General features: G+C 40.0%; 1 protein-coding gene across 1 annotated transcript in view; it reads left to right on the top strand.

The window, feature by feature from the left end:
• The window catches only part of MRPL1 (mitochondrial ribosomal protein L1), a 102,827-nt gene that overhangs the window by 7,435 nt on the left and 67,700 nt on the right, over positions 1-27,692 (top strand). Inside the window, exons 2-5 of the mRNA XM_023222551.1 lie at positions 4,664-4,775; positions 17,045-17,303; positions 20,795-20,878; positions 22,806-22,877. Coding sequence (XP_023078319.1) covers positions 4,664-4,775; positions 17,045-17,303; positions 20,795-20,878; positions 22,806-22,877 — 527 coding nt within the window. The remainder of the gene's footprint in view (positions 1-4,663; positions 4,776-17,044; positions 17,304-20,794; positions 20,879-22,805; positions 22,878-27,692) is intronic.

Here is a 27,692-nt window from a genome sequence, read left to right as displayed (position 1 = left end):
AACCAAATACCGCAAGTTCTCACTCATAGGTGGGAATTGAACAGTGAGATCACTTGGACACAGGACGAGGAACATCACACACCGGGTCCTATTGTGGGGAGGAGGGAGGGGGAGGGATAGCATTAGGAGATATACCTAATGTAAATGATGAGTTAATGGGTGCAGCACACCAACATGGCATATGTATACATGTGTAACAAACCTGCACGTTGTGCACATATACCCTAGAACTTAAAGTATAATTAAAAAAAAAAAAAAAAAGAAAAAACATTTCCTTTGTTCAAAGAGCCAAGTGAAGCCATCCAAGTGTTTTAAGGACATGATGAAATTTTCATTTTAAAATGATCCCTCTTACTAATAGGTGGAAAAGAAATGGAGAGGGCCAAGTGTAGAAGACAGAACAGTTTAGAGGCTGTTGCAGTAATCCAGATGGTAGTTGATGGTGGCCTGGCCTGTGATGGTTGTAGCAGAAAAGCAAGAATAGATAGCTACAATTCCCTAGGAAGAGTGAGGATTATAGAGTCAGGTGAGAAGGCAGTTTAGGACTAACCTCAAGGGAACTCTAACCTTTCACAATCAATTAAAAGAGAATAAGAAAGGAGAGGGAGTTGTTTCTATCTCATTGCCACGGGGTGGGAGAGGTTTTGAGAATGAGTGCTGGATCAGGGAGGCTCCGTAGTTCAGGAAGTTCTGAGGGTGATTTTCTCTGAAGTAGCAAGTGAGGTTATATGCTAAGAATGAGGGGAAGAGAAATGTATTAATAAAGGAGATAAAATAATACACTTAGACAAATCGACTACAAAAGGATGGAAAATACAGATATCATGATCTAACTGCTGCTTAAATAGTGGTAGTTTCTTTTGGTCTATAGCGTTTTATTTCTGTTGAAAATTGTAATTTCTGGTTGTTGTGACTGATAGTAGTAGTTTTGCTTGCTTGCTTTTTGTTGTTTGTTTGTTTTTTTTGTTTTCTTTTTGAGACAGTTTTGCTCTTGTTGCCCAGGCTGGAGTGCAATGGTGCAGCTCACTGCAACCTCCGCCACCCAGGTTCAAGAGATTCTCGTGCCTCAGCCTCTCAAGTAGCTGGGATTACAGGCATGCACCAGCACACTCGGCTAACTTTTTTTTGCATTTTTAGTAGAGACGGAGTTTCATCATCTTGGTCAGGCTAGTCTCAAACTCCTGACCTCAGGTGATCCACCTGCCTCAGCCTCCCAAAGTGCTGGGATTACAGGTGTGAGCCACTGCACCCAACCTATTTTGTATTTTTGAGACAGGGTACCTGTCACCCAGGCTGGAGTGGAGTAGTGAGATCAGAACTCACTGCAGCCTCAACTTCCCTGGCTCAGGTGATCCTGCCACCTCAAGCAATCCTTCCACCTCAGCTTCCTGAGTAGCTGGGACTACAACTGTGCACCACCACACCTGGCTAATTTTTAAATTTTTTGTAGTGACGAGGTTCCACTCTATTGCCCAGGCTGGGCTCAAGCTCCTGGGCTCAAGGGTTCCTCCTGCCTCAGCTTCCCAAAGTGCTGGGATTACAAACATGAGCCACTATGACTGTCCTTGATTTTTTAAAATAGCAGATTGCAATTGTTCAAGGTATTTCTTTTGTTTCCCCAAGAGAATTATTATTTTGGGATCTTCCAAGGTTGTTAGGTTCTTGTTTAGTGCAACTAGAATTGTTTGGAAGTGTTTGCCAAGCTTTGAATGGATAATTGCTTGTTCCTTCATTTACCATATGTGATTTTTCAAGATAACTGGCTTCTTCAAAAATGTAGAGCATCTTTTAGACTATTGTATAACAGTCTAGCCTGCTAAATTTGAGATTCTCAAGGACAGGAACTGGACCTGTTAGTCTGTTTCAGTTTTTCTTCCTAGCCATTGTAGCCCTTTGTGGCTTTGCTGCAAAGAATTCTCAGTGGCAGACAGGTTTCCTACACTGCCTCAGGTGTCACTCCTATATGTTCACAGAATTCACAGTTTTGGTGGTTATCTTGTACTTCAGCTTGGAAGATTAGAGATGAAATTGGCATATAGCTTTAATGACATTTGAGCTGATATAAAAAGGAGTAGGCTGGGCGTGGTGGCTCATGCCTATAATCCCAGCACTGTGGGATGCCAAGGCTGGAGGAACCCTTGGCTCAGGAGTTTGAGACCAACCTGGGCAATATGGTGGGACCCAGTCTCTACAAAAAACTCAAAAATTAGCTGGGCTTGTGATACATACCTGTAGTCCTGGCTACCCAGCAGGCTGAGGTGGGAGGATTGCTTGAGCCATAGAGGTCAAGGCTGCAGTGAGCTGTGATCGTGTCACTGGACTGTAGTCTGGGTGAAGGAGCAATACCCTGTCTGAAAAAGAAAAAGAGGAGTAGGCCTTGGAAAGATTTGGAGATGGTGCATCCCAGACAAATATAGCAATAAACGCAAAAATACTATATTGGCACAAGTGTGTGGAAACAAGTGATCTTTTCATTGCTGGTGGGAAATGTATATAGTGCTGTTACTAAATGAGCAGTATTTATCAAAATTACAAATGTTTATATCCTTTGTCAGCAAATTCACTTCTAGAAATTCTATAAATATACTTGTGCAAAATGATGTTTGTATAAGGTTATTCACTTTGCACTGTTTGTAATAGTAAAACATTACAAATGACCTAATGGTTGGTCACTGATTAAGTAAATTATATAGCCACACAGTGGAGTACTTTGCAATCTTAAAAGATAAAATCTTTTTTTTTTTTTTTTTTGAGACAGGTTTTCACTGTCCCTCAGGCTGGAATGCAGTGGGGCAACCACAGCTCAGCTCACTGTAGCCTCAACCTCCTGGGCTCAGGTGATCCTCCCACCTCCGTCTCCCAAGTAGCTGGGCCTGCAGGTGTGTGCCACCACCATGCCTGGCTAATTTTTTGTATTTTTTTTTTTTTTGAGACAGAGTTTCACTCAGGCTAGAGTGCAATGGTGTGATCTCAGCTCACTGCAATCTCTGCCTCTTGGGTTCAAGCAATTCTCCTGCCTCAGCCTCCTGAGTAGCTGGGATTATAGGCATAAGCCACCATGCCCAGCTAATATTGTATTTTTAGTAGAGATGGGGTTTCTCCACGGTGGTCAGGCTGGTCTCAAACTCCGACCTCAGGTGATCTACCTGCCTTGGCCTCCCAAAGAGCTGGGATTACAGGTGTGCGCCACCACACCTGGCCCAATTTTTTGTATTTTTTTTTTTTGTAGAGACAGGGTTTTACCATGTTGCCCAGGCTGGTCTCAAATTCCTGGAGTCAAGAGATTTGCCCACCTTGACCTCCCAAAGCGCTGGGATTCCAGGCATGAGCCACCACACTCGGCAATAAAATCTTTATAAACTGATATGAAATGATCTCTCAAATGTATGCATGTACACACATCTTTATGAAAGGCATACATAAAATCTCATCTGCATCTCATGTATATATGTGTGTATGTTTGTGAAAATAGGCTGTAATACCTTTAGGTGAAAAAGCAAGATGGAGTAGTGATTAGAGTATGCTACCATTTTATAAGAGGAGGAAAATATATTGGTACCTATGTGTTAATATATGTATCTAATGTTTCTAAAAAGATACATAAGGTATTGCTAACATGGGAGAGAAGCTGGGGGCCAGGTATAGAAGGAAGACTTTACTTTTGTAATATTTAAATAAAAATATATTTCTAGTATTTACACACGCAAAAAAATATAGGTAAGATATAAAGAATAATAATAGCTTGAAATTCTAAATACTCACTATTAAGCTTTAAAAAAAAAGAACATTAACAATACCTTCAAAGACCTGTGTACCTTTTTCTTATTTCTCGCAGCTCAAGTGCCCCACTTTGTGCTTATTTTCAGAAGTACTTGGGCAACTGTGTTAATGTCTTATCTATTGTAAAAATGAATAAATAAAATTATTTAAGAAATTTCGGGATACATATATATATTCCCTAATAATAGAGCTAACATACTCTGATGAATATGGAATAGATTAAGTTAAAAATAAATGAAAACCCCAGAGCCTTGAGAGGCTGAGGAGGGAGGCCCACTTGAACCCAGGAGTTCAAGGTTATAGTGAGCTATGTTCATGCCACTGTACTCCAGCCTAGGTGACAGAATGAAACCCTGTCTTTAAAAGAAAAAAAAAAAAGATAACACAGTTCAAATATTAGATGTATTTACCTGCTTTTAGTTTTAAGAATTGTGGTTTCTATTACACTTTTTTTTTTTTTTTTGAGATGGAGTATCGCTCTGTCGCCCAGGCTGAAGTGCAGTGGCACGATACTGGCTCACTGCAACCTCTGCCTCCTGGATTCAAACGATTCTCCTGCTTCAGCCTCCCAAGTAGCTGGGACTGCAGGTGCATGCCACCACGCCAGCTAATCATTTGTATTTTTAGTAGAGATGAGGTTTCACCGTGTTAGCAAGGATGGTCTTGATCTCCTAACCGCGTGGTCCACCCGCCTCGGCCTCCTAAAGTGCTGGGATTACAGGCATGAGCCACCGCGCCTGGCTATTATTACACTTTTAAAAGAAGGATTAAGAACCACAAAGTATTGAATGTTTTCATTTTGAAAATACTGATTTTTAAAATTAAAAAATTATGAATATAATGATTGTTTAATGTTAATATTTTATGTGTTTTTCCTTTCAAGCCTTGATACATCATCAAAGGCATAGCCTTTCCAAGATGGTTTATCAGACATCAGTTTGTTCTTGTTCTGTAAACATTCAAGTGCCCAACAGACATTTTGCTGCTGCTACAAAGTAAGTATTTTTTTTAGTTATTATTTCATTTGTTATTTAAATTTTTTTAAAAAGCATGTTTAGTTCCATAAAGATTTACAAGGACATATAGTTGTAAAAGTTTATTATTTCTGCTTTGTCAACCTTATAGTCCTGAAGGAAAGATAAGACATAATAATACTTAACATTTATTGAACACTGATGTTCAATAACTAACTTATTCCCAACAGCAACCTTATGAGGAAGCTATTGTTATTATGCACATTTTACAGAGAAGAAAATCGAGGCACTGGTAGGTTATATAACTAGCCCAAGGTCAGAGAGCTACTAAATTTTAGAGCTAGGATTTGAATCCATGGAGTTTATTCCAGAACCAAAGCTTTTTCCTGTATGCTTTCACTGCCTTTTTAGAACAGAACCCACTGTCTATTGCAATTAATGAATTTTATTTTTTTTTTTTTGAGACGGAGCCTTGCTCTGTCGCCCGGGTTGGAGTGCAGTGGCCGGATCTCAGCTCACTGCAAGCTCCGCCTCCCGGGTTTACACTATTCTCCTGCCTCAGCCTCCGGAGTAGCTGGGACTACAGGCGCCCGCCACCTCGCCGGGCTAGTTTTTTTGTATTTTTAGTAGAGACGGGGTTTCACCGCGTTAGCCAGGATGGTCTCGATCTTCTGACCTCGTGATCCGCCCGTCTCGGCCTCCCAAAGTGCTGGGATTACAGGTTTCAGCCACCGCGCCCGGCTAATTAATGAATTTTAATTAAGGTATTCTCTCTGTGTCTATTTCTTTCTGTTCTTTAAATTACATTTTTTCCTTTTAGGCACTTCTTATACATCATGTATTAGAGGATTATCCGTACTATGATTACATAGTAAGATTTCAGATTTGCATAGTATATATATTGGGTCTAAATTTATATTATTTTGGCTTGGCACGGTGGCTCACATCTATAATCCCAGCACTTTGGTAGGCCAAGGCAGGCAGATCACTTGAGCTCAGGAGTTCGAGACCAGCCTAGCCAACATGGTGAAACCCCGTCTCTACTAAAAATACAAAATTAACGGGTGCTGTGGCTCACGGCTGTAATCCTGGCACTTTGGAAGGCCGAGGCAGGTGGATCACAAGGTTGGGAGTTTGAGACCAGCCTGGCCAAGATGGTGAAACCCTATCTCTGTTGAAACTACAAAAATTGGCCAGGCGAGTTGGCAGGCACCTGTAATCCCAGCTACTCGGGAGGCTGAGGTGGGAGAATCACTTGAACCTGGGCAGCAGAGGTTGCAGTGAGCTGAGATCGCACCAATGTGTTCCAGCCTTGGCGATAGAGTGAGACTCCATCTCAAAACAAAAAACAAAAAAACAAAACAAAAAAATATTAGCTGCACATAGTGGTGTGTGCCTGTAATCCCTGCTACTTGGGAGACTGAGATAGGAGAATCACTTGAACCTGGGAGGCAGAGGTTGTAGTGAGCTGAGATCGCTCTGCCGCACTCTAGTCTGGGCAACAGAGGAGACTCTGTCTCAGAAATAAAATAAAATAAGATAAGATATATGTAAAGGAATGAAATTTGTTCTCTCAACTTTGTATTTCCAAGAGCAGGAACTGGTTTATTCACAAAAAGCTCTAGATAATAATAGTTAAAATTTATAGAATGCTTCCTTTGTGCTAGGCACTATACAAAGCACATAGCATATATTCATTTAAATTTCACAACACCCTGTGAAGCATAGATACTATTGTAAGTGTTTCACGGATGAAGGAATGGAAGCCGAGAGGTTAAGTAATATGTTGAAAGTTACACAACTGGAATGTGTTTGAGGAAGGATTTCAGCCTAAATTTTCTGACTTTAGAACTATCACACTCTTCATGATTAGTATATAATAATAGAATCATTGGCTCTGGAGGATAGGATCTGCAAAGCAAATAGAGTTCCATGTACAAAGATCTTACTTTATGATGAAATTTGCTAGAATACAGTCCTTAGGTTATGGGATACCCAAAATGAAAACTAAAGGGTGGAAAGTTTTTGCTGACTGTAAATTTTTGCTTAATATATTCTTATTTCTGTAAACTTAATTTAATATCAGGAAACTGTGCCTCAGTTGCCTCTTATTTAGCATACTTTGTTGATCATCTGCCGTAGGCCTGGCACTGTGCAAAATGATGATATGAAGATGAATAAGGCACACATTCCATTTCTCTGTCTTTGAGATTTTCACAGTGAACTGACAGCAACATAAACAATTGCTTTTTGTTTTAAATGAATTAATTAAAATGAGTTAGTTAACTCCATGAGTAGATAAAAGATAATTCATGGTAAAAGATAAAAGATATTCATGGTAAGCACAGTATGTATGAAAAGTTGGTCTTCTTCCAACCCTGTCCTTTAGCCATTTGTAATGGTCTATGCATATATAAGTACATGAATATATTATTTGTTTTTTACATAAATGATAGTGTACTATACACCCTGTTTTGCATATTGCCTGGTTTTTTTTTTTTTTGAGACGGATTCTCGCACTGTCGCCTGGGCTGGAGTGCAGTGGTGCGATCTTGGCTGACTGCAACCTCCACCTCCCGGGTTCAAGCGATTCTCCTGCCTCAGCCTCCTAAGTAGCTGGGATTATAGGCGCCTGCCACCATGCCAAGCTAATTTTTTGTACTTTTAGTAGAGACGGGGTTTCACTATGTTAGCCAGGCTAGTCTCAAACTCCTGACCTCGTGAACCGCCTGCCTTGGCCTCCCAAAGTGCTAGGATTATAGGTGTGAGCCACTGCACCCAAGTCGCCTGCATTTAAGTTAGCAATATATCTTGGAAATAGTTTCATATGGAGCTGTTTAGTCATTTTAACTGCATTTCATTGTGTGAAATGTAGTAGTGCATAATTTATGTAACTATTCCCCTATTGATGCACATTTTTCTTTCCAATCTTTTTCTATTACAAGTGATCATGCAAGTGAATAATCATGCATATAGATCCTGTCAAATACAGTGAATATGTCTGTATCATAAACTCTGAGAAATAGAATTGTTGGGTCAAAAGATGTGTGTATTTATAATTTTGATAGGTAATACCAAATTGCCTTCATAGAAATCTTGCCAGTATTTTTACCAGCAAGTATTATTAGACTGCCAATTTTCCCATGTATAGTATAGTCAAATTTTTCCATCTTTGACAATTTGATAGGTAATAAATAGCATCATTATATTTACATTTCTTTTATTATTAATGAGGTTGTATACCTCTTCATATGTTTCAGAGCCACTTATATTTTCTTTTTTTTTTGAGACAAAGTTTTGCTCTTGTTGCCCAGGCTGGAGTGCAGTGGTGAAATCTCAGCTCACCACAACTTCTGCCTCCCAGGTTCAAGCGATTCTCCTGCCTCAGCCTCCCGAGTAGCTGGGATTACAGGCATGTGCCACAATGCCCGGCTAATTTTTTTCTTTGTATTTTTAGTAGAGATGGGGTTTCACCATGTTGGTCAGGCTGGTCTTGAACTCCTGACCTCAGGTGATCCGCCTGCCTCGGACTCCCAGAGTGCTGAGATTACAGGCGTGAGCTACCGCACCTGGCCCATTTATATTTTCTTTACTGTGAATTTTCTGTTCATGTCCTATTCTAATTCTTTGTTGTTATTGATGTGTAGAAGCTTCTCTATATATTGTTATATACAAATATGATATTCATATGTTATGAATTAACATGTCTGTGATATAATGTCTGATTAGTATGACTGTTTTAACTATCATATTAGAGGATTGGATCAAGTGCTGTGCAATCACAGATGAAATGTCAATTCTATATAGGAAAGAGTAGGGCAAGAAGTATTTGACCTAGGTCTTGAAAGGTAGAATTTTGCAGGGCGCAGGGTACAGTGGCCCAGCACTTTGGGAAGCCGAGGCGGCTGGACCACTTGAGGTCAGGAGTTTAAGACCAGCTTGATGAAACCCTATCTCTACTAAAAATATCAAAAAATTAGCTGGGCTTGGTGGTGCATGCCTGTAGTCCCGGCTACTCGGGAGACTGAGGCACAAGCATCGCTTGAACCTGGGAGGCGAAGGTTGTGGTGAGCCAAGATCGCGCCACTGCCCTCCAGCCTGGGCAACAGATTGAGACTCTATCTTAAAAAAAAAAGAATTTTGCAGGGGAATTGGTTGAAAGGTATTTCGGTAGTGCAGAGACAGGAAAGTGAATGATACAGATAAAAACTGATTTGGTTTGAAAATAAGATGAATAGGGAGGTAACAGAAATGTAGCAAGAAAGGAGGCTTCCTTTGAGTGTGAATAGTGCCTGGATTCTTTTTGTTGTTAAGTTGCTGGACCAGTTTATATCTCCACTTAGTAATTAGTGAGGAGTATACCAGTGCCACAATGTTTGTACCAGTTTATATCTCCACTTAGTAATTAGTGAGGAGTATATGCCTAACAACCTTGGATCCCATCAGTCTTCATTTGTGTTTCTTCACTGTATTTCTCTCTTTTTTTTTGAGATGGAGTCTTGCTCTGTTGCCCAGGCTAGAGTGCAGTGGCATGATCTCGGCTCATTGCAGCCTTCACTTCCCAGGTCCAGGCGATTCTCCTGCCTCAGCCTCCCAAGTAGCTGGGATTACAAGTGTGCACCACCACACCTTGCTACTTTTTGTGGTTTTAGCAGAGATGGGGATTTCACCATGTTGACCAGGCTGGTCTCAAACTCCTGACCTCAAGTGATCTGCCTGCCTTCGCCTCCCAAAGTGCTGGGATTATAGGTGTGAGCCACCATGCCCAGCCTCTTTACTGTATTTCTAGCTTATGCCTTTTGCCTCCTTTTCTGTTGGGCTTTGTCTTTTTCTCTCTGCTCTGTAAACATAGTTATTAGGGATACTGATTATTTCAAGACTATTGTATCTTTAAATGTTTTCCTTTGTACCTTAGAAATGTTTCATTTTGTCTACCCCAAGTTCTATTCCAGTATGGTTTTAAATGTGCTCTTCAAAAACCTAGAAAGCATAGAACAAGAAACATGCCTACTCTTAAAAAACCATGAAAATTTATAAGCAGATGGTTTTTTGCATGTCTGACAATAAAAGTTACTTAGTAGTTTGATGAGAATCATAGTATTCATAATTTTAGTTGTAGCTTTATTGTTTAATGTACTGACTCTATAATATACTAAAAAATGTTTTTTTTTTCATGGCTAGATTTTGTTTTTTATCAGGATCTGAATGGAGCAGAGGGGCATGTGCTAGCTTCTCTTGTCTCTGTCCTTCTGGCTCTCCCCTCTCCCCTGTGTGTGTGCAAGCATATATCCTCTATTTGCCAGTAGCAGATCCTGATTTTTAAAAAGGCCACTAGGTTGAGTCTGGTTTTGTTTCTTTCTTGACAGTGGGTTTTTGTCTTTTTCTTTTCTTTCTTTCTTTTCTTTTTTTTTTTTTTGAGGGGAGTTTTGCTCTTTTTGCCGAGGCTGGAATGCAATGGCGTGATCTTGGCTCACTGCAACCTCCGCCTCCCGGGTTCAAGCGATTCTCCTGCCTCAGCCTCCCGAGTAAGTGGGATTACAGGCGTGCACCACCACGCTCAGCTAATTTTGTATTTTTAGTGGAGACGGGGTTTCACCCTGTTGGCCAGGCTGGTCTCGAACTCCTGACCTCAGGTGATCCGCCTGCCTTGGCCTCCCAAAGTGCTGGGATTACAGGCATGAGCCACCGCACCTGGCCTGACAATGGGTTTTTTTCTTGCTTATGTCAGAGGTCTGAATGCCAGATATGTTGTGTGGGGACTGAAGTAAATAATATTTACGCCTGCAAGCAGGCATGCCCCTTCATCTGTCAGAGCATTGGGTCAGTCTTGTCAGGAGTTGAGCTAGGTTTTGGTTTTGTTGTTGCCATGGTTACCACCAGCTTCAAATTTATATAGTTTTCTTGTTCTTAGGGTGGGGTCTGGGTTGCTGGAGGGTTTTTCTCAGCATTCCTGTTCCATGCTCAGTTTTCTGCATTCCCTGTGCAGCTGCGCCTCAGTGGCGGGGATGAGGTGGGGTGGGGTGGGTCACTCTTTTGCCCCCTTCCCTAGCAGTAGACTTCTATTCCTGGTGATGGGTAATGGGAGGGAATTTTGTTGTTGTTGTTGTTTTTTAATAAATCCAGCCCTACTCTTAAGTAGGCCCAGTGCAGCTGGACCTTGGGGTTGGGGTTTTCTCAGCATTTCTGTTCCTTCTCTTCATGGCACCACTAATCTGTTGCATGTCTTATGGGGAAGTTTCCTAACCCTTCTCTAGCTGGATTGGTACAGGATACTGGGCTCAGGACTATTTCCTGCCCTGCTCCCAGTGGGTAGAAGTGTTGTAGGTTTTTATCTTTCTCCCTTCCACTGAGAGACACAGTGCGTATTTACCTGTGCCTTTTCCTGTGTGCCTGCAACCCTCGGGGGGTGGGGGTGGGGGCGCGCTTCTAATCTTCTGCTTTGCTCCAGTCTTTCCTGTGAGCACCTGGTGGGAGGTATGTGGAAAATGGCCTGTGAATTGAGTGTGAACTCCCCGTATGCCTGGGTCTCCCAAGAGGTTTATACTGTCACACTAGCCCTAAAATTTTAGCTGATTGTTTCTTACCTGCTTGCCTTTCCTGCTCTGGCACAGGAGAGACTGTGGTGGGAACTGGAATGTGGGACTGACTCTCCTTGGATTTCAGGTTATTTGCGTTCAGTCTCACTCTGTCATGGGTTCAAGAAAAGTTGTGATTTTATCAAGCTCTTTCTCATTGTTAATGGTCTTTCCAGCTTTTACAGTTTTAAGTGGAAACATAACTTCTGCATTTAGTTTAAAAGGTAATGAGTAAACCAGCATCAGAGATGTTAGTGAATTTATTTATGTGATTACACTAAGAAATAAGAATTCCAAGTATTTCCATTCCATTAATATGCCGTAGGCATTTTCTCTTTAGTCCTGTTTAGTTCATTTTAGTTTGACAGAGGTTGTACGAATTTCCCCCCACTAATGTCTCAATGTAAAGGATTCTTCAGCCTTGGAAAGACTTGGATTGATTTCTTGGGGTCACAGATTTTTAAAGGCCTTAAAGTGAACTTTATTGTATCTCTGATTTTTAAAAATCATATTTTAGGCCGGGCGCTGTGGCTCATGCCTGTAATCCCAGCACTTTTTGAGGCCAAGGTGGGCAGATCACAAGGTCTGGTGTTCGAGACCATCCTGGCCAACATGGTGAAACCTGTCTCTACTGAAAATAGAAAAACTGAGCCGGGTGTGGTGGCAGGCGCCTGTAGTCCCAGCTCTTGGGAGGCTGAGGCAGGAGAAATGCTTGAACCCGGGAGGTGGACGTTGCAGTGAGCCCAGATGGCACCAGAGCCTGGCAACAGAGCGAGACTCTATCTTAAAAAAAAAAAAAAAAAAAAATCATATTTTGTGGGCATAACCATGGAATATCATGTTTTCGGAGTTAGGAGACAGATGAGGCAGGGAAAAAGTTATTGCTTGTGTGCAGTCTCTTACTACTCTTCTAATCTGTGTGGTTTAGTTACCTAGGTAACTACAGCTAAGTTCTGTTCTCTTTGATTCAGATTGCCAGGTGTTTGTCCTCTACCTTCCCAAAAACCTTTCTAGTAGGATTTATTGTATTCTCTGAGAATCACAGTATTTAAGTGTTCCTGGTAGAGCTTTATATAATTGCATGAACAACAAAGTTCTTCTGAATGTGATTCTTATGAATAAAGATAGCTACTTTTTGGAAGGCCATGGAAAACAGGCGACAGGTCTGTTAGATTATTGTGGCAGGAATTTGTTAAATTGCAGTTCTTTTTTTAAGAATGCATTTTCCTGAGAGTCCTATTTGATCAATGTTACAATGTTATACTTTTTTTGTGTTTACAAATATTTTCACTCAACCACTTTAAATATTTTGTGAAACAAGGTCCAAAGTATAAATAAATTGCAATATACCCAACTCAGTCTCTTTATGCAGCAGATTTTCATTGAGTTTTGCAAATACTTATTAATTTAAAAAGTCATATTTCAGCCTTGGGGAATATCAGATTAATTGTAAATTAAATGCATAGGTTCGACTGTGATCGAAAATTTAGTGACAAATTCTACATTTATGTAAAGTAAGCCTGGAGGCTACAGCTAGAACATTTTGTTTATTTTAAACAGGAGAATTTATTCCTAAAACAGGCTCTCCAAAATCCTTCTGTTGGCTTCTCTGCTGCTTTGTAAAAATATGGTTTCTCCAGTTTGGAAGGTTTCAGGATTTTGTGGAGTACTTCCAAGGTAGCTATTGAGATGTGTTGTATCCATTTACTTGGGCACTTGCTTAGACTTGTCATCAGTCCAGAAGGACACCTGTGCCCCATTACAAATAAGCATTGTCATTATCTAATATTCTGTTGAATTGCTCATTAGCTGGGAGGGTACTATTATTAGTGATGTTAGTAAGGATTTACTGAGTACTAAAAGTGAGAATGGAATTATACGTTGAACTGGTTTTTGAGGTCATTTAAAAAAAAATTGTTTTATTGTCAACCATTTCTTTCACATCAATTTTATAGGACCTCATATTCATTTTCTTCCATAACAAATTACCATCTCTGCCACAACAAATTACCAGAAACTTTGAGGCTTAAAACTACACAAGTTTTTCATTTCACAGTTCAGTAGGTGAGCAGTCTGACATGGATCTCACTGGGCTAAAGTCAAGGTGTTGGCAGTTTTTTTTTTCTGGAGCCTCTAGGGGATAATCCATTTCCTTGCAATCCCCAGCTTCAAGAGGCCACCCACATTCTTTTGGCCCTCATCATCCTTCATCTTCAAAGCAATGGTTGGTTGCTTGAATTTCTCTGGTGTCATTTTCCCATCTCTGTGTGATGCAGTTGGGAAAGGGAAAAGACTCTCACTTTTAAGAACTCATGTGATTAGATTGGGCCCACATAGATAATCTAGGATAACTCTCCATCTCAAGGTCTTTAACCTTACCTTGTCTGCAAGGTCATGTTTTTTTTTTTTTTTTTTTGCCTTGTAAGGTAATAAAATTAATGGAAATTATTCCATTAATGGAAATTAATGGAATTTCCATTCCATAAATATGCCGTAGGCATTTTCTCTTTAGTTCTGTTTAGTTCATTTTAGTTTGACAGAGGTTGTACGAATTTCCCCCCACTAATGTCTCAATGTAAAGGATTCTTCAGACTTGGATTGACTTGGAAAGACTTGGATTGGAGTCTTGGATTGGATTTCTTGGGGAAAGAAAGACTTGGAAAGACTTGGATTGATTTCTTGGGGTCACAGATTTTTAAAGGCCTTAAAGTGAACTTTATTGTATCTCTGATTTTTAAAAATCATATTTTAGGCCGGCCCAAATATTTACAAGATTTGGGAATTAGGATGTGGGTCTCTTTGAGGCATTATTATTCTGACTACCACAGAACCCGAACATCTTTCCAGAATACTATTACACTAATTTAAAACTTTTATGGTTAGAAGAGTATAGGCATAATTTGAATTAATGCTGAGAAATTTCTTCAAACTCTTATCTGCCATTACCTGTTGAATATATTTTCTTTTTTTTTTTTTTTTTTTTTTTTTGAGACGGAGTCTTGCTCTGTCGCTCGGGCTGGAGTGCAGTGGCCGGATCTCAGCTCACTGCAAGCTCCACCTCCCGGGTTTACGCCATTCTCCTGCCTCAGCCTCCGGAGTAGCTGGGACTACAGGCGCCCGCCACCTCGCCCGGCTAGTTTTTTGTATTTTTAGTAGAGACGGGGTTTCACCGTGTTAGCCAGGATGGTCTCGATCTCCTGACCTTGTGATCTGCCCGTCTCGGCCTCCCAAAGTGCTGGGATTACAGGCTTGAGCCACCGCTTTGTAAGCACCTTGTTAGCTTTTGCTATGTAACAAACCAGTTATTTATCATTGCCCACATATCTATGGGTCAGCTGACATAGAGTGGGTTTGATGGATGTCTCTGATGACCTTGGCTGGACTTGCAGTGCATCTGTAAGTTTGCAGGTCAGCTGAGAATTGTCTAATGTAGCCTGGGGCTCTGTGGAGGCAGCTCTGTTTACACATGTTTCTCATCCTCCTACCTTTGAGCTAGCCTAGGCATGTTCTTCTAATGAAAATGGCAGAAATGCAAACATGAAAGTAGAAACATGTGAAACTTCTTTTGGCCTAAGCATAGAGCGGGGAAACTGTCATCTTTGCTTTATTCTGTCAGCCAAAAATAGTCACGTGGCCAAATAAAGGGGCTGAGAAATATACTCCTCCTCTTTAGTGGGAGGAACAGCAGAGTCATTTAGCAAAGGGCTTGAATGGAAAGGAGGTAAAGAATTGGGACCAATGATACAATTGACCCCATACTTAAACTTTGTATCCCCCAAACTGAACTAATCTCTGTGACTACCTCCTTCACCTGAAACCTGTTTTGCCTTCTTTATTTCTGATCTTAATGATTCTATTCTATGCCTAGTCACCCAAGCCAGATACCTAGGAAGTATTTTGGAGTCTTCGTTTTCTCCTTTTCCCATCTTCAATATTTATTTATTTATTTTTTTGAGACAGGGTCTCACTTTGTCACCTAGCTGGAATGCACTGGCATAATCATAGCTCACTGCAGTCTCAGACTCCTGAGCTCAAGTGATCCTTCCAAATCAGCCTCCTAAGTAGCTGGGACCACAGTGTGTACCACCATGCCCAGCTAGTTTTTTTAGTTTGGTAGAGGCAGTGTCTTGCTATATTGCCCAGGCTGGTGTTGAACTCCCGGCCTCAAACAGTCCTCCTGCCTTGGCCTCCCAAAGTGCTGGAATTACAGGCGTGAGCCCTCGTGCTTGGCCCAGTATTTAGCTTGACAATTATTCTCTAATCTGCCATCTTTTCCAGTCTTATTACTGTTGCTACTCTGGTTCAGGTTCTCATATCTCTGAAAAGAAAGGGAGGGAACAGACTCTCAATTGTTTTCAATCCTACTTCCTTCAGATCTATCTCTTATGTTGCAGCCAGAATACTCTGCCTAAAATACAGATGTCACTCCTATTTAGTGATTTCTTATTACCTCTAGAGGATGCCCCCTATGCTCTGTCTTTTCTAATCTCATCTTCCACTCTTGCCTGCCTTCTCTTTTACCGTTTTAGTTCAGAAGTCAGCAAACTTTGGCGAGTGAGCCAATCTTGTTTACCGACTATATTTGCACTACAGTGGCAGCGTTGAGTCATTGCAGCAGAGAACATATGGCTCACAAAGCTAAAACGTTTACTCTCTGGTCCTTTACAGAAAAAGTTTGCCAACCCTGCTCTAGTCATGTAGAACTTATAATAGCTTCCTTATACCATTTTATTTTATGCCTCAGTACTTTTTATTATGTTGTTTCTTTACCTAACTCTTATTTTTTAAATAACAGCTTTATTAAGGTATAATATATGATATACATATCATACAGTTCACTGATTTAAAGCATACAGTTCATTGGTTTTTAGTATGCTCACAGTTGTGCAGCCATCACTGTAATCAGTTTTAGAGCATTTTCATTGCTCTCCCAAAAAACCCCATGCCTGTGAGCCTTCACTTCTTGTGCCCTAACCTCTTCTTCTAGCACCAATCACCACATCTACTTTTCAGTCTCTTAGGTTTGTCCATTCTTGATATTTGGTATAAATGGAATAATATGTGGGCTTTTGTGACTGGCTTCTTTCACTTAGCTTAATGTTTTTAGGGTTCATGCATGTTGTAGCATTGATCACTATTTCATTCTTTTATTAATTGCTGATTAATGTTCTGTTATATGGATATACCACATTTTATGTATCCATTCATCAGATGATAGATATTTGGGTTGTTTCTACTTTTTGGCTGTTATGAATAATGCTGCTAAGAACATTTGTGTACTAGATTTTGTGTCATATGTTTTCACTTCTTTGGGGTGCTGACACTTCCTTATCCACTAAGAATTGACTTTGGGGTCATTTCCTCTATAACTTTTCCCTAGCCTCCTAGGCTGGATTGAGTGTCTTTTCTGTCAGGCTCTGATGATGCTCTTGTATTACCACATTATATTGAAATGACCTGTTAGTATGTCTGTCTGCTCTACTCTTCTGTAAGTTTCTGGAGAGCAGCATCAGTGCCATAATTCAACTTATTCATGACTTCAGACATTAGAAAAGTTCACTTCATGTTTGTTGAATTAGAAAAACTGTAAAACAATCTATGCTTTTGAATTAAAATATAATTCATCCTTTTTTTCTCTCTTATGTTCATTGGCATTTTTTTAAAAAAGTCTCTTAGAATATATACTGACATAACTCAACTTTATTTTCTTTTAAGGTCTGCAAAGAAAACAAAACATGGTGCTAAAGATAAAACACCAGATGAAAAAAAAGATGAAATAGAAAAAATAAAAGCATATCCCTATATGGAAGGCGAACCTGAGGATGATGTCTATTTAAAACGGTTATACCCGAGGCAGATATATGAGGTGGAGAAAGCTGTTCACTTACTTAAGAAATTTCAAGTTCTTGACTTTACTAGTCCAAAGCAAAGTGTTTATCTTGATTTGACACTGGATATGACACAGGGAAAGAAGGTATGTAGAGTCTATGAAAATAAGTTTACTTGTGAACAGTGGCTCTATGAATTGGTGTTTCTATTTTATTTTATTTTATTTTATTATTATTATTTTTGAGACAGGGTCTTGCTGTGTTGCCCAGGTTGGAGTGTGGTGGTATGATCTCAGCTCACTGCAGACTCCATCTCCCGGGCTCAGGTGATCTGCCACCTCAGCTTCCTGAGTAGCTGGGACTGCAGGTGTGTTCTACCATGCCCAGCTAATTTTTGTACTTTTAGTAGAGATGAGATTTCTCCTTTTTGCCCAAGCTGGTTTTGAACTCTTGGGCTCAAGCACTCTGCCCTCCTTGGCTTCCCAAAGTGCTGGGATTACATGTATGAGCTACTGCGTGTGGCCTCTTAATTTTAAAAATTACTGCCTCTCATAATTTTTCGAAAACTTCATGCTCTTTCTGTACTTTAGCATGAAAAATGTTTGTTCATTTAAAAATGTTCCAAATATAAAATTTGTTGAAAACACTCTAGAGAGTTAACATAGATTTCCTGTTTCCCCTAAGAGTCACTAGTATAAATTTCAACAAAAGTAGTGTGAAAATTAATTGAGGTATCACTGTAACTTTGAAAAGTGACTTAAACTGCCTAGGTGGCATGTTTCTTCTCTGTAAATGAGGGCTCTGGATTAGCTCAGTGTCCTTCAGATGTGTTCCTTGGGGTCCTGGTTTGAGACTAAGTTTTCATAGGTGGGATTCCAAGCTCCTCACTCTTGCTTCAACCGAAGCTTCTCTGCTTTATTTGTTTATATACTGAAATTCAACAGAGTACTATTGATTATAAAACTCTAAATTAGAAGCAGGAAAGACACTAGCTTAGTATTAAGGTCTATTATATAGCCCTAAATCCCTAAATTTTATAAGCTTCTTGCTTAAGAGTTCTAATTTTTGTAGAAGTGATTTTAATTTTTATTCTTAAAGATGTCTCTTTTCTTGACAAACTAGAATGTATAAGTTTTTAAATGTAATTTAACAAGCTCAACAACAGCAATGCTAGAGCGCCTAGGAGGAGGCAGTACAACGCAGTCTTAAGAGCACAGGCTCTGGAGTCCACCTGCAGTACCGACCGGAAACCTGCTTCATTGCTTTTTGAGTTTGGGCTTCTTTACTTCATGACTTTGGGTTTAATGCTTAACCTCTTCAAGTCTCAGTTTTTTCATCTCTTTCTAAAAGGGAGTAAAAGGTCAAGGATTAAATGAGATAATGCCTGTAAAAGACTTAGTATGTGCTTAATAATAATAGTCAACTTTTACTGAAAAATTTTCTGTATACCAGATACAATGCTAAATGTTTTGCATGTGTTTTCTCATTTAATTCTATAATAATCTCTTAAGAGGAAGTTGAGGCATAGAAAGTGAAATAACTTGCCAAAGGTCATAGAATAGGGGGCAAAGGTAAGATTTGAAGCAAGGCCTGTCTCATTTCTTTGTTCTCATTTATTAGAAACAGTTTATAATAGCCATGTTACAATTTTTTATTTTGTATCAGAGTGTTACTGTTCTTTTAGTTGGAAAATTTTGTAACTGTTCAAGATGATCAGTCAACCCTTAGTGTAGTTCAAAATGATGTTTTGTAGCACCACAGGCTTCATTTCATACATAGAAGCTGCTTGTAAACTAGTGACATTGAAAAGATACTTTTTATTAAGGCTTTTTTTTGTTGTTGTTGTTCTTCATAGAGTGCTCATATAACAAGCCAGTATTCCCCAGGGGATGCTATTATTGCGACTGCTTACCATTGAGAAATTTGCTGAAACCAGTTGTGACATGTTAATGGCAAAGGAATGCCAGTCCATAAAACTAAGCTGTATGACTGATACAAAGTATACTTTAGAATTTGTCCCTCCAGGCCAGGTACGGTGGCTCACACCTGTAATCCCAGCACTTTGAAAGGCTGAGGCGGCCAGATCATAAGGTCAGGAGATCGAGACCATCCTGCCTAACATGGTGAAACCCCGTCTCTACTAAAAATACAAAAAAAAAAAAAAATTAGCCAGGCGTGGTGGCGGACGCCTATAGTCCCAGCTACTCGGGAGGCCGAGGCAGGAGAATGGCGTGAACCTGGGAGGCGGAGCTTGCAGTGAGCTGAGATCAGGCCACTGCACTCCAGCCTGGGCGACAGAGCAAGACTCCGACTCAAAAAAAAAAAAAGAATTTGTTCCTCCTTGTCTGCAAAGAAATCCCCAGGAGGATGTTTCTACTCAAAATAAGGTTTTTCTAAAAATACTGATCTTTCAATCACTTTTATTACGGGAACAACCACCTTTTCTTCCAAACCTTAAGGCTGCAACAAAACTTTGGAGGACCTAGAACTTGTTTCTCTGTAAAGTCTCCCTAAGAGATCTAGGCCTCAGGCCTCAATAGTTTCTGGTCAAAATGACTGGACACATTAGTTTAGAGGTCCTGTAAAATCTCCACCTGTATTAGTGTGCCTCAAATGCATGCCATTGTTTATTTAGGATTTTTCAATTGACTTTCTAAATAAATCTGAAAGTGGTGATGGTCTAGGTTGTTTCAAAAATAGAGTCAACTCAGAAGATCCCTTTAGGCTTGACATTTTGTCTTGGGTTTAGGCTTTACAATTCCTGATAGTTTCGAGCCAGTGATGGCAATTGGGGGTGACCTACTGGGCAGATCAGCTGGATATTGTCTATTGTTCAGCATGTATAGCTGTATTCATGTCTCCCTGATGGTGTCAGAAGAGTACATGGGTTTAAAACAAATTTAATTGGAGGTAGCAAACATTTATTATTCATCAGGTGGAAAGCATTGTACTACTGCTGGGGAAGATGTTATGCAAACACATTTCATAATATTTGAGAGACTGTGATGAATTATGTAGAGACAGAAGCCAAGTGGCATGGGATTATGAAGCTGGAAAAAGATTTTAGTTTTTTATTCTCAAAAAAATATAATCTTGAAAAAGTGGCCGGGCGCGGTGGCTCAAGCCTGTAATCCCAGCACTTTGGGAGGCCGAGACGGGCGGATCACGAGGTCAGGAGATCGAGACCATCCTGGCTAACACGGTGAAACCCCGTCTCTACTAAAAATACAAAAAAAACTAGCCGGGCGAGGTGGCGGGCGCCTGTAGTCCCAGCTACTCCGGAGGCTGAGGCAGGAGAATGGCGTAAACCCGGGAGGCGGAGCTTGCAGTGAGCTGAGATCCGGCCACTGCACTCCAGCCCAGGCGACAGAGCAAGACTCCGTCTCCAAAAAAAAAAAAAAAAAAAAATCTTGAAAAAGTTTCTTGAAAAAGAAATATAATCTCTTGTGCTTTAAATTGTAATTGGTGAATAGTAATTCATGAATAGTAATCAATGAATAGTTCTGAATTAATGGAAGAATGTAGAGTAGAATCAGAACACTGAAAACAAAACATGTCCGTTCTTGTTTTATATAGAGTATGTGAGAGACAGAAAAGATTAACTTTACATAATTATTTTTCCTTGTTGCTTGTTTAGAAAAACGTGGCGCCATTTACCAGTGTTCTTAGTTTGCCATACCCATTTGCTTCTGAAATCAATAAAGTCGCTGTATTTACAGAGGTAAGTAACTTCCATCAACTATTTATATCATTTAATTTTTTTAGAGATCACTTAATTATTATTATTTAGAGATCACTTAATTATTAACCAATGATTAGCACCCTGAATAAATGGAGTTAGAGAAAATCCTAACATTCACCTAGTCCTATTTTCCCCTTTTGGAGCTCAAAGAGATGATTTGTTTGAGGTTATGTTATTAGCTTGAGAAAGAGCTAGATTAGAACATGAGTTTCATCATTACTAGACTGCTACATTATGTTTCTCACAAGAAACTGAAGAAAAGAGTGGAATTTATCAATTTATCCTACTAACTCCTGCTTTCTGTTCAAACTTTCCTCCCCAAATAACAAATAAGATGATTTTAAAGCAGTGGAACCATGTAGTGCTGTGGTGCCTTAGAAACCACAACTTTTAAAAGAATCTAGTCTTTTTTTTTTTTTTTTTTTTTGAGACGGAATCTTGCTCAGTCGCCCAGCCTGGAGTGCAGTGGCGTAATCTCGACTCACTGCAAGTTTCGCCTCCCAGGTTCATGCCATTGTCTTGCCTCAGCTTCCCGAGTCGCTGGGACTACAGGCGCTCGCCACCACACCTGGCTAATTTTTTTTGTATTTTTAGTACAGAAATGGTTTCACCGTGTTAGCCAGGATGGTCTTGATCTCCTGAGCTCGTGATCCACTCGCCTTGGCCTCCCAAAGTGCTGAGATTACAGGCGTGAGCCACTGCACGCCTAGCTGAAAGTATCTAGTCTTTATAAAACTGTCCTGTATTTATAAATGTTTGTTTATAATGTGTTTATGAATTTCTTTTTTAATCATCCACAAACTGTAATTGTTCTGAATGTAATATCCCTGATTCTTTTAATTGAAAAGTGATGCATTCAGTTCTTTTTTGAGACAGGGTCTTGGTCTGTTGTCCAGGCTGGAGTACAGTGGTGCAGTCATACTCACTATAGCCTCAGACTCCTGGGCTCAAGCAATTCTCCTGCCTGCCTCAGCCTACTGAGTAGCTGAAACTACAGGTGCTAGCCACTATATGGCAGGCTAATGTTTTTTCTTTTTTGAGATGGAGTCTTGCTCTCGTTGCCCAGGCTGGAGTGCAATGGCGCCATCTCAGCTTACCGCAACCTCTGCCTCCTGGGTTCAAGTGACTCTCTTGTCTCAGCCTCCCGAGTAGCTGTGATTACAGGCATACACCACCACACCCAGCTAATTTTGTATTTTTAGTACAGACAGTATTTCTCCATGTTGGTCTGGCTGGTCTCCAACTCCTGACCTTAGGTGATCCGCCTGCCTTGGCCTCAAAGTGCTGAGATTACAGGCACGAGCCACCACGCCCAGCATGGCAAGCTAATTTTTAAGATTTTTTTTTGTAGAGATGGGGGTCTCACTTTGTTGCCCAGGCTGGTCTGGAACTCCTGGCTTCAAGCGATCCTCTTGACTCAGCCTGCCAAATTGTTGGGATTACAGGTGTGACTCACTGCACCTGGTCTGCATTTTCTTTTCTTTTTTTTTTTTTTTTGAGATGGAGTCTCACTCTGTCACTGAGGCTGGAGTGCAGTGGTGCAATCTCGGCTCACTACATCCTCCCCATCCTGGGTCCAAGGATTCTCCTGCCTCAGCCTCCTGCATAGCTGGGACTACAGGTATGTGCCACCATGTCCGGCCAATTTTTGTATTTTTAGTAGAGACAGAGTTTTGCCATGTTGGCCAGGCTAGTCTTTAACTCCTGACCTCAGGGGAACTACCTGCCTCAGTCTCCCAAACTTCTGGGATTACCAGTGTGAGCTACTGTGTCCAGCCACATTTTCAATTACAAACAAAAGCTACGATTTGTACTTTGAACTGTGATATTATTTCTGACAACATACTTCAAAGCAGACTGAATATATTTAAAATTAATGACTGATGTTCAAACTGTGTTTTGATAGAATGCATCTGAGGTCAAAATAGCAGAAGAAAATGGAGCTGCATTTGCAGGAGGCACTAGTCTGATACAGAAGGTACAGTGTTGTTTTCATGTTCATTAGGTATAGAGATGATTCTCTTATCTTTGCCATTCATTGATTTATTATATGTGGAACACTAGTCTCATATCTTACAATAAATAGTAGGTCTTTATAAGAGCAGGAAAAAATTTCCAACTTTTTTCAGTTTCAAAGTCAAGCTAGGAGAAAATGATCCAGAGAGTCTTATTGTGTGTGTGTGTGTGTGTGTGTGTGTGTGTGTGTGTGTGTGTTTGAGACAAGGTCTCTCTCTGTTGCCCAGACTAGAATATGGTGGTGTAATTATGGCTCACTGAAGCCTTGAACTCCTGAGCTCCTGAGCTCAAGCAATCTTCCTGCTTCAGCCTTCTGAGTAGCTGGGACTAAAGGTGCATGCCACTACACTCGGCTAATTTTTTTGTAGAGATGGGGTTCTCGCTTGTTGCCCAGGCTGGTCTTGAACTCTTGGCATCAAGAAATCCTCCTGCCTTGGCCTCCCAAAGTACTGGGATTACAGGTGTGAGCCACCACACCCAACCTCAGACAGTCTGATATTGATTATATTTGACTTACATTATTGTGATTATTATTATTATTATTACTATTTTTTGCTTCTTTTTTGTCTACGAGAGTTTTGTGGATAGATAGGAAAGGGCAACGTGACTCTGGTTTTGAATGTAAGGTTTAAAATGAAATCCAAAAGGTCACGTGAATTTCATTGATACCCATGGACACCTCTGTTCATGTTTTGAAGATCACATATTTGTTTTTTTTTTTTTTTGGAGTGAAGGTGTAATTCACTTAGTAGATCATAAAGTATGGTATCTGCCCTCTATAATGTTGGTGCTTTTGGTTCCTGTTAATTTTTAGCTCCTAATCCTTTCAGAGTGGCATAGGCTCAGTATGGTAGCAACAAATGATTATATAGCCTGCCTTTAGAAAGTAACACAGCTTCGCTGGGCGCCGTGCCTCATGCCTGTAATCTCAGCACTTTGGGAGGCTGAGGTGGGAAGATCACTTGAGGCCAGGAGTTTGGGACCATCCTGGCCAACACGGTGAATCCCCACCTCTCCTAAAAATACAAAAATTAGCCAGGCGTGGTGGCGCATGCCTGTAATCCCAGCTACTTGGGAGGCTGAGGCACGAGAATCTCTTGAGGAGTTTGTAGTGAGCTGAGATTGCGCCTACACTCCAGCCTAGGCAACAGAGTGAGACTCTGTCTCCAAAAAATTAAATAAATAAATAAATAAATAAATAAGAAAATAACGGAGCTTGGGGAGCCGCTTTGAAACCAAGGACTTTTTTTTTCCTTTTTAAGAGGTAGGAAGAAGAGGCATGGAGTTATTTCTGAAAATACAAAAGATTTTTCTTAGTGTTCTCTCTGAAAGTTTCTCCTCTAAATAAAATCATTTATGTTATGGATTTTTTTTTTTTATTATACTTTAAGTTCTAGGGTACATGTGCACAACGTTCAGGTTTGTTACATATGTATGTATGTGCCATGTTGGTGTGCTGCACCCATTAACTCATCATTTACATTAGGTATATCTCCTAATGCTATCCCTCCCTCCTCCCCCAACCCCACGACAGGCCCTGGTGTGTGATGTTCCACACCCTATCAATTCAACAAGAAGAGCCAACTATCCTAAATATAGATGCACCCAATACAGGAGCACCCAGGTTCATAAAGCAAGTCCTTAGAGACCTACAAAGAGACTTAGACTCCCACACAATAATAATGGGAGACTTTAACAACCCACTGTTAACATTAGACAGATCAACAAGACAGAAAGCAAGAATATCCAGGAATTGAACTCTGCTCTGCAGCAAGTGGACCTAATAGACATCTACAGAACTCTCCACCCCAAATCAACAAAACATATATTCTTCTCAGCACCACATCACACTTATTCCAAAATTGACCACATAGTTGAAAGTAAAGCACTCCTCAGCAAGTATAAAAGAACAGAAATTATAACAAACTGTCTCATAGACCACAATGCAATCAAACTAGAACTCAGGATTGAGATACTCACTCAAAACCGCTCAACTACATGGAAACTGAACAACCTGCTCCTGAATGACTACTGGGTACCTAACGAAATGAAGGCAGACATAAAGATGTTCTTTGAAATCTATGACAACAAAGACACAACATACCAGAATCTCTGGGACACATTTAAAACAGTGTGTAGAGGGAAATTTATAGCACTAAATGCCCACAAGAGAAAGCAGGAAAGATCTAAAATTGACACCCTAACATCACAATTAAAAGAACTAGAGAAGCAAGAGCAAACACATTCAAAAGCTAGCAGAAGGCAAGGAATAACTAAGATCAGAGCAGAACTGAAGGAGATGGAGACACAAAAAACCCTTCAAAAAAATCAGTGAATCCAGGAACTGGTTTTTTGAAAAAATAAACAAAATTGATAGACCTCTAGCAAGACTAATAAAGAAGAAAAAAGAGAAGAATCAAATAGATGGAATAAAAAATGATAAAGAGGATATTACCACCAATCCCACAGAAATACAAACTACCATCAGAGAATACTATAAACACCTCTACACAAATAAACTAGAAAATCTAGAAGAAATGGATAAATTCCTAGACACATACACCCTCCCAAAACTAAACCAGGAAGAAATTGAATCCCTGAATAGACCAATAATAGGGTCTGAAATTGAGGCAATAATTAATGGCCTGTCAACCAAAAAGAGTCCAGGACCAGACGAATTCACAGCCGAATTCTGCCAGAGGCACAAAGGAGCTGGTAACATTCCTTCTGAAACTATTCCAATCAATAGAAAAAGAGGGAATCCTCCCTAACTCATTTTATGAGGCCAGCATCATTCTGATACTAAAGCCTGGCAGAGACACAACAAAAAAAGAGAACTTTAGACCAATATCCCTGGTGAACATCGATGCAAAAATCCAATAAAATACTGGCAAACCAAATCCAGCAGCACATCAAAAAGCTTATCCACCATGATCAAATGGGCTTCATCCCTGGGATGCAAGGCTGGTTCAACATATGCAAATCAATAAACGTAATCCAGCATATAAAGAGAACCAAAGACAAAAACCACATGATTATCTCAATAGATGCAGAAAAGGCCTTTGACAAAATTCAACAGCCTTTCATGCTAAAATCTCTCAATAAACTAGGTATTCATGGGATGTATCTCAAAATAATAAGAGCTATTTATAACAAACCCACAGCCAATATCATACTGAATGGGCAAAACCTGGAAGCATTCCCTTTGAAAACTGGCACAAGACAGGGATGCCCTCTTTCACCATTCCTATTCAACATAGTGTTCTGGCCAGGGCAATCAGCAGGATAAAGAAATAAAGGGTAGTCAATTAGGAAAAGAGGAAGTTAAGTTGTCCCTGTTTGCATATGACATGATTGTGTATTTAGAAAACCCCATCGTCTCAGCCCAGAATCTCCTTAAGCTGATAAGCAACTTCAGCAGTCTCAGGATACAAAATCAATGTGCAAAAATCACAAGCATTCCTATATGTTATGGAATTTTTGCTGGGGAGGAGGAAGTAGACAGGAAATAGTGACTTGAAAATTTATCCTTTGTCCCATATTCAAATTTTCATTTGGGTAACTTTTAACTGAACACATCCTTTGAGATACACAGCAGTGCTCATAGTTGGTTTTTTGCCCTCCCCTAAAAGTACTCTAAATTTGGTGAGGATTCTGGATTTTTAAAGAGGGTCTTCAGAGTGATTTTTGGTTGCAGAACTAGTGGAAAGTAGGAAGAGTATGCTTTAATACAGGTTCTAGGCCAAAGTCTGTGGTACCCAGTTCTTTCTGATGTATTATTAATTTTAATTAAAAAATTATTAAAACTTTTTTAATTATTAAAAAATAATCATCACAAATGTTTGGGAATTTGAGAATAGAGCTGGGTGTCTAGAATCAGAGAACTAATCTTGAGTTTGTATACAGCTTTCCATTTTCTTCTTGCAACCACAAAAGTTACCTTGTAGAACTATCATAGCCACTCCTCTGGTTCTTTTTTCTTTTTTTTTTTTTTTTTCTTTTTGAGACAGAGTGTCGTTTTATCACCCAGGCTGGAGTGCAGTGGGGTGATCTTGGCTCACTGCAACCTCTGCCTCCTGAGTTCAAGTGATTCTCCTGCCTCAGCCTCCCTAGTAGCTGAGGTTACAGGTGCCTGCCACCATGCCCGGCTAATGTTTGTATTTTTAGTAGAGACGGAGTGTTGCCACATTGGCCAGGCTGGTCTCGAACTCCTGGCCTCAACTGATCTGCCCACCTCAGCCTCCCAAAGTGTTGGGATTATAGGCATGAGCCACTGCTCCCGGCCAAGCCACCACGCCTGGCCTTTGGTTCTTAAATGTTAAGCAAGAAGTTACCTCTCAAGAAAGAAATGGTAATAGAGCAGAAAGTGTTATGAAGCTGTAAGTTCAGTAAATGAAACACATTTTTTAAAGTAACCCAAATAAGGAAGACAAAGACTTTTTAAAATTCTGTAGTATAGAAAATATTAACAGGTACAGAATTTCTCTTTAGGGCCCCAGTGGAGGGTCTGTTAGTAGAGAGAGCATGCCACCTGTGTATGGCATCATAGAATAAGTTTGCAAGTTACCCCATGGTGCCTTTTTAAAGCTAGTCCTTGTTATTTTTAGAAGGTATTCAGGTTATGAAGTAAATTTAATACAGTTTTGTAAATAATACTATGGCTGCAATTTTTTATACATACCTGTGTTTTTAAATTATCATTTTACTTAGCTCTGTAAAATGCCAAGTAGGATAAATATACATAGTCGTTTCTTTTCTTTTTTCTTTTCTTTCTTTT

This window comes from Piliocolobus tephrosceles, chromosome 3 (assembly GCF_002776525.5).
Source record: "Piliocolobus tephrosceles isolate RC106 chromosome 3, ASM277652v3, whole genome shotgun sequence".
Lineage (NCBI taxonomy): Eukaryota > Metazoa > Chordata > Mammalia > Primates > Cercopithecidae > Piliocolobus > Piliocolobus tephrosceles.
The sequence above is the reverse complement of the archived record's forward strand: the minus strand, read 5'-3'. Positions and strand labels throughout refer to the sequence as shown.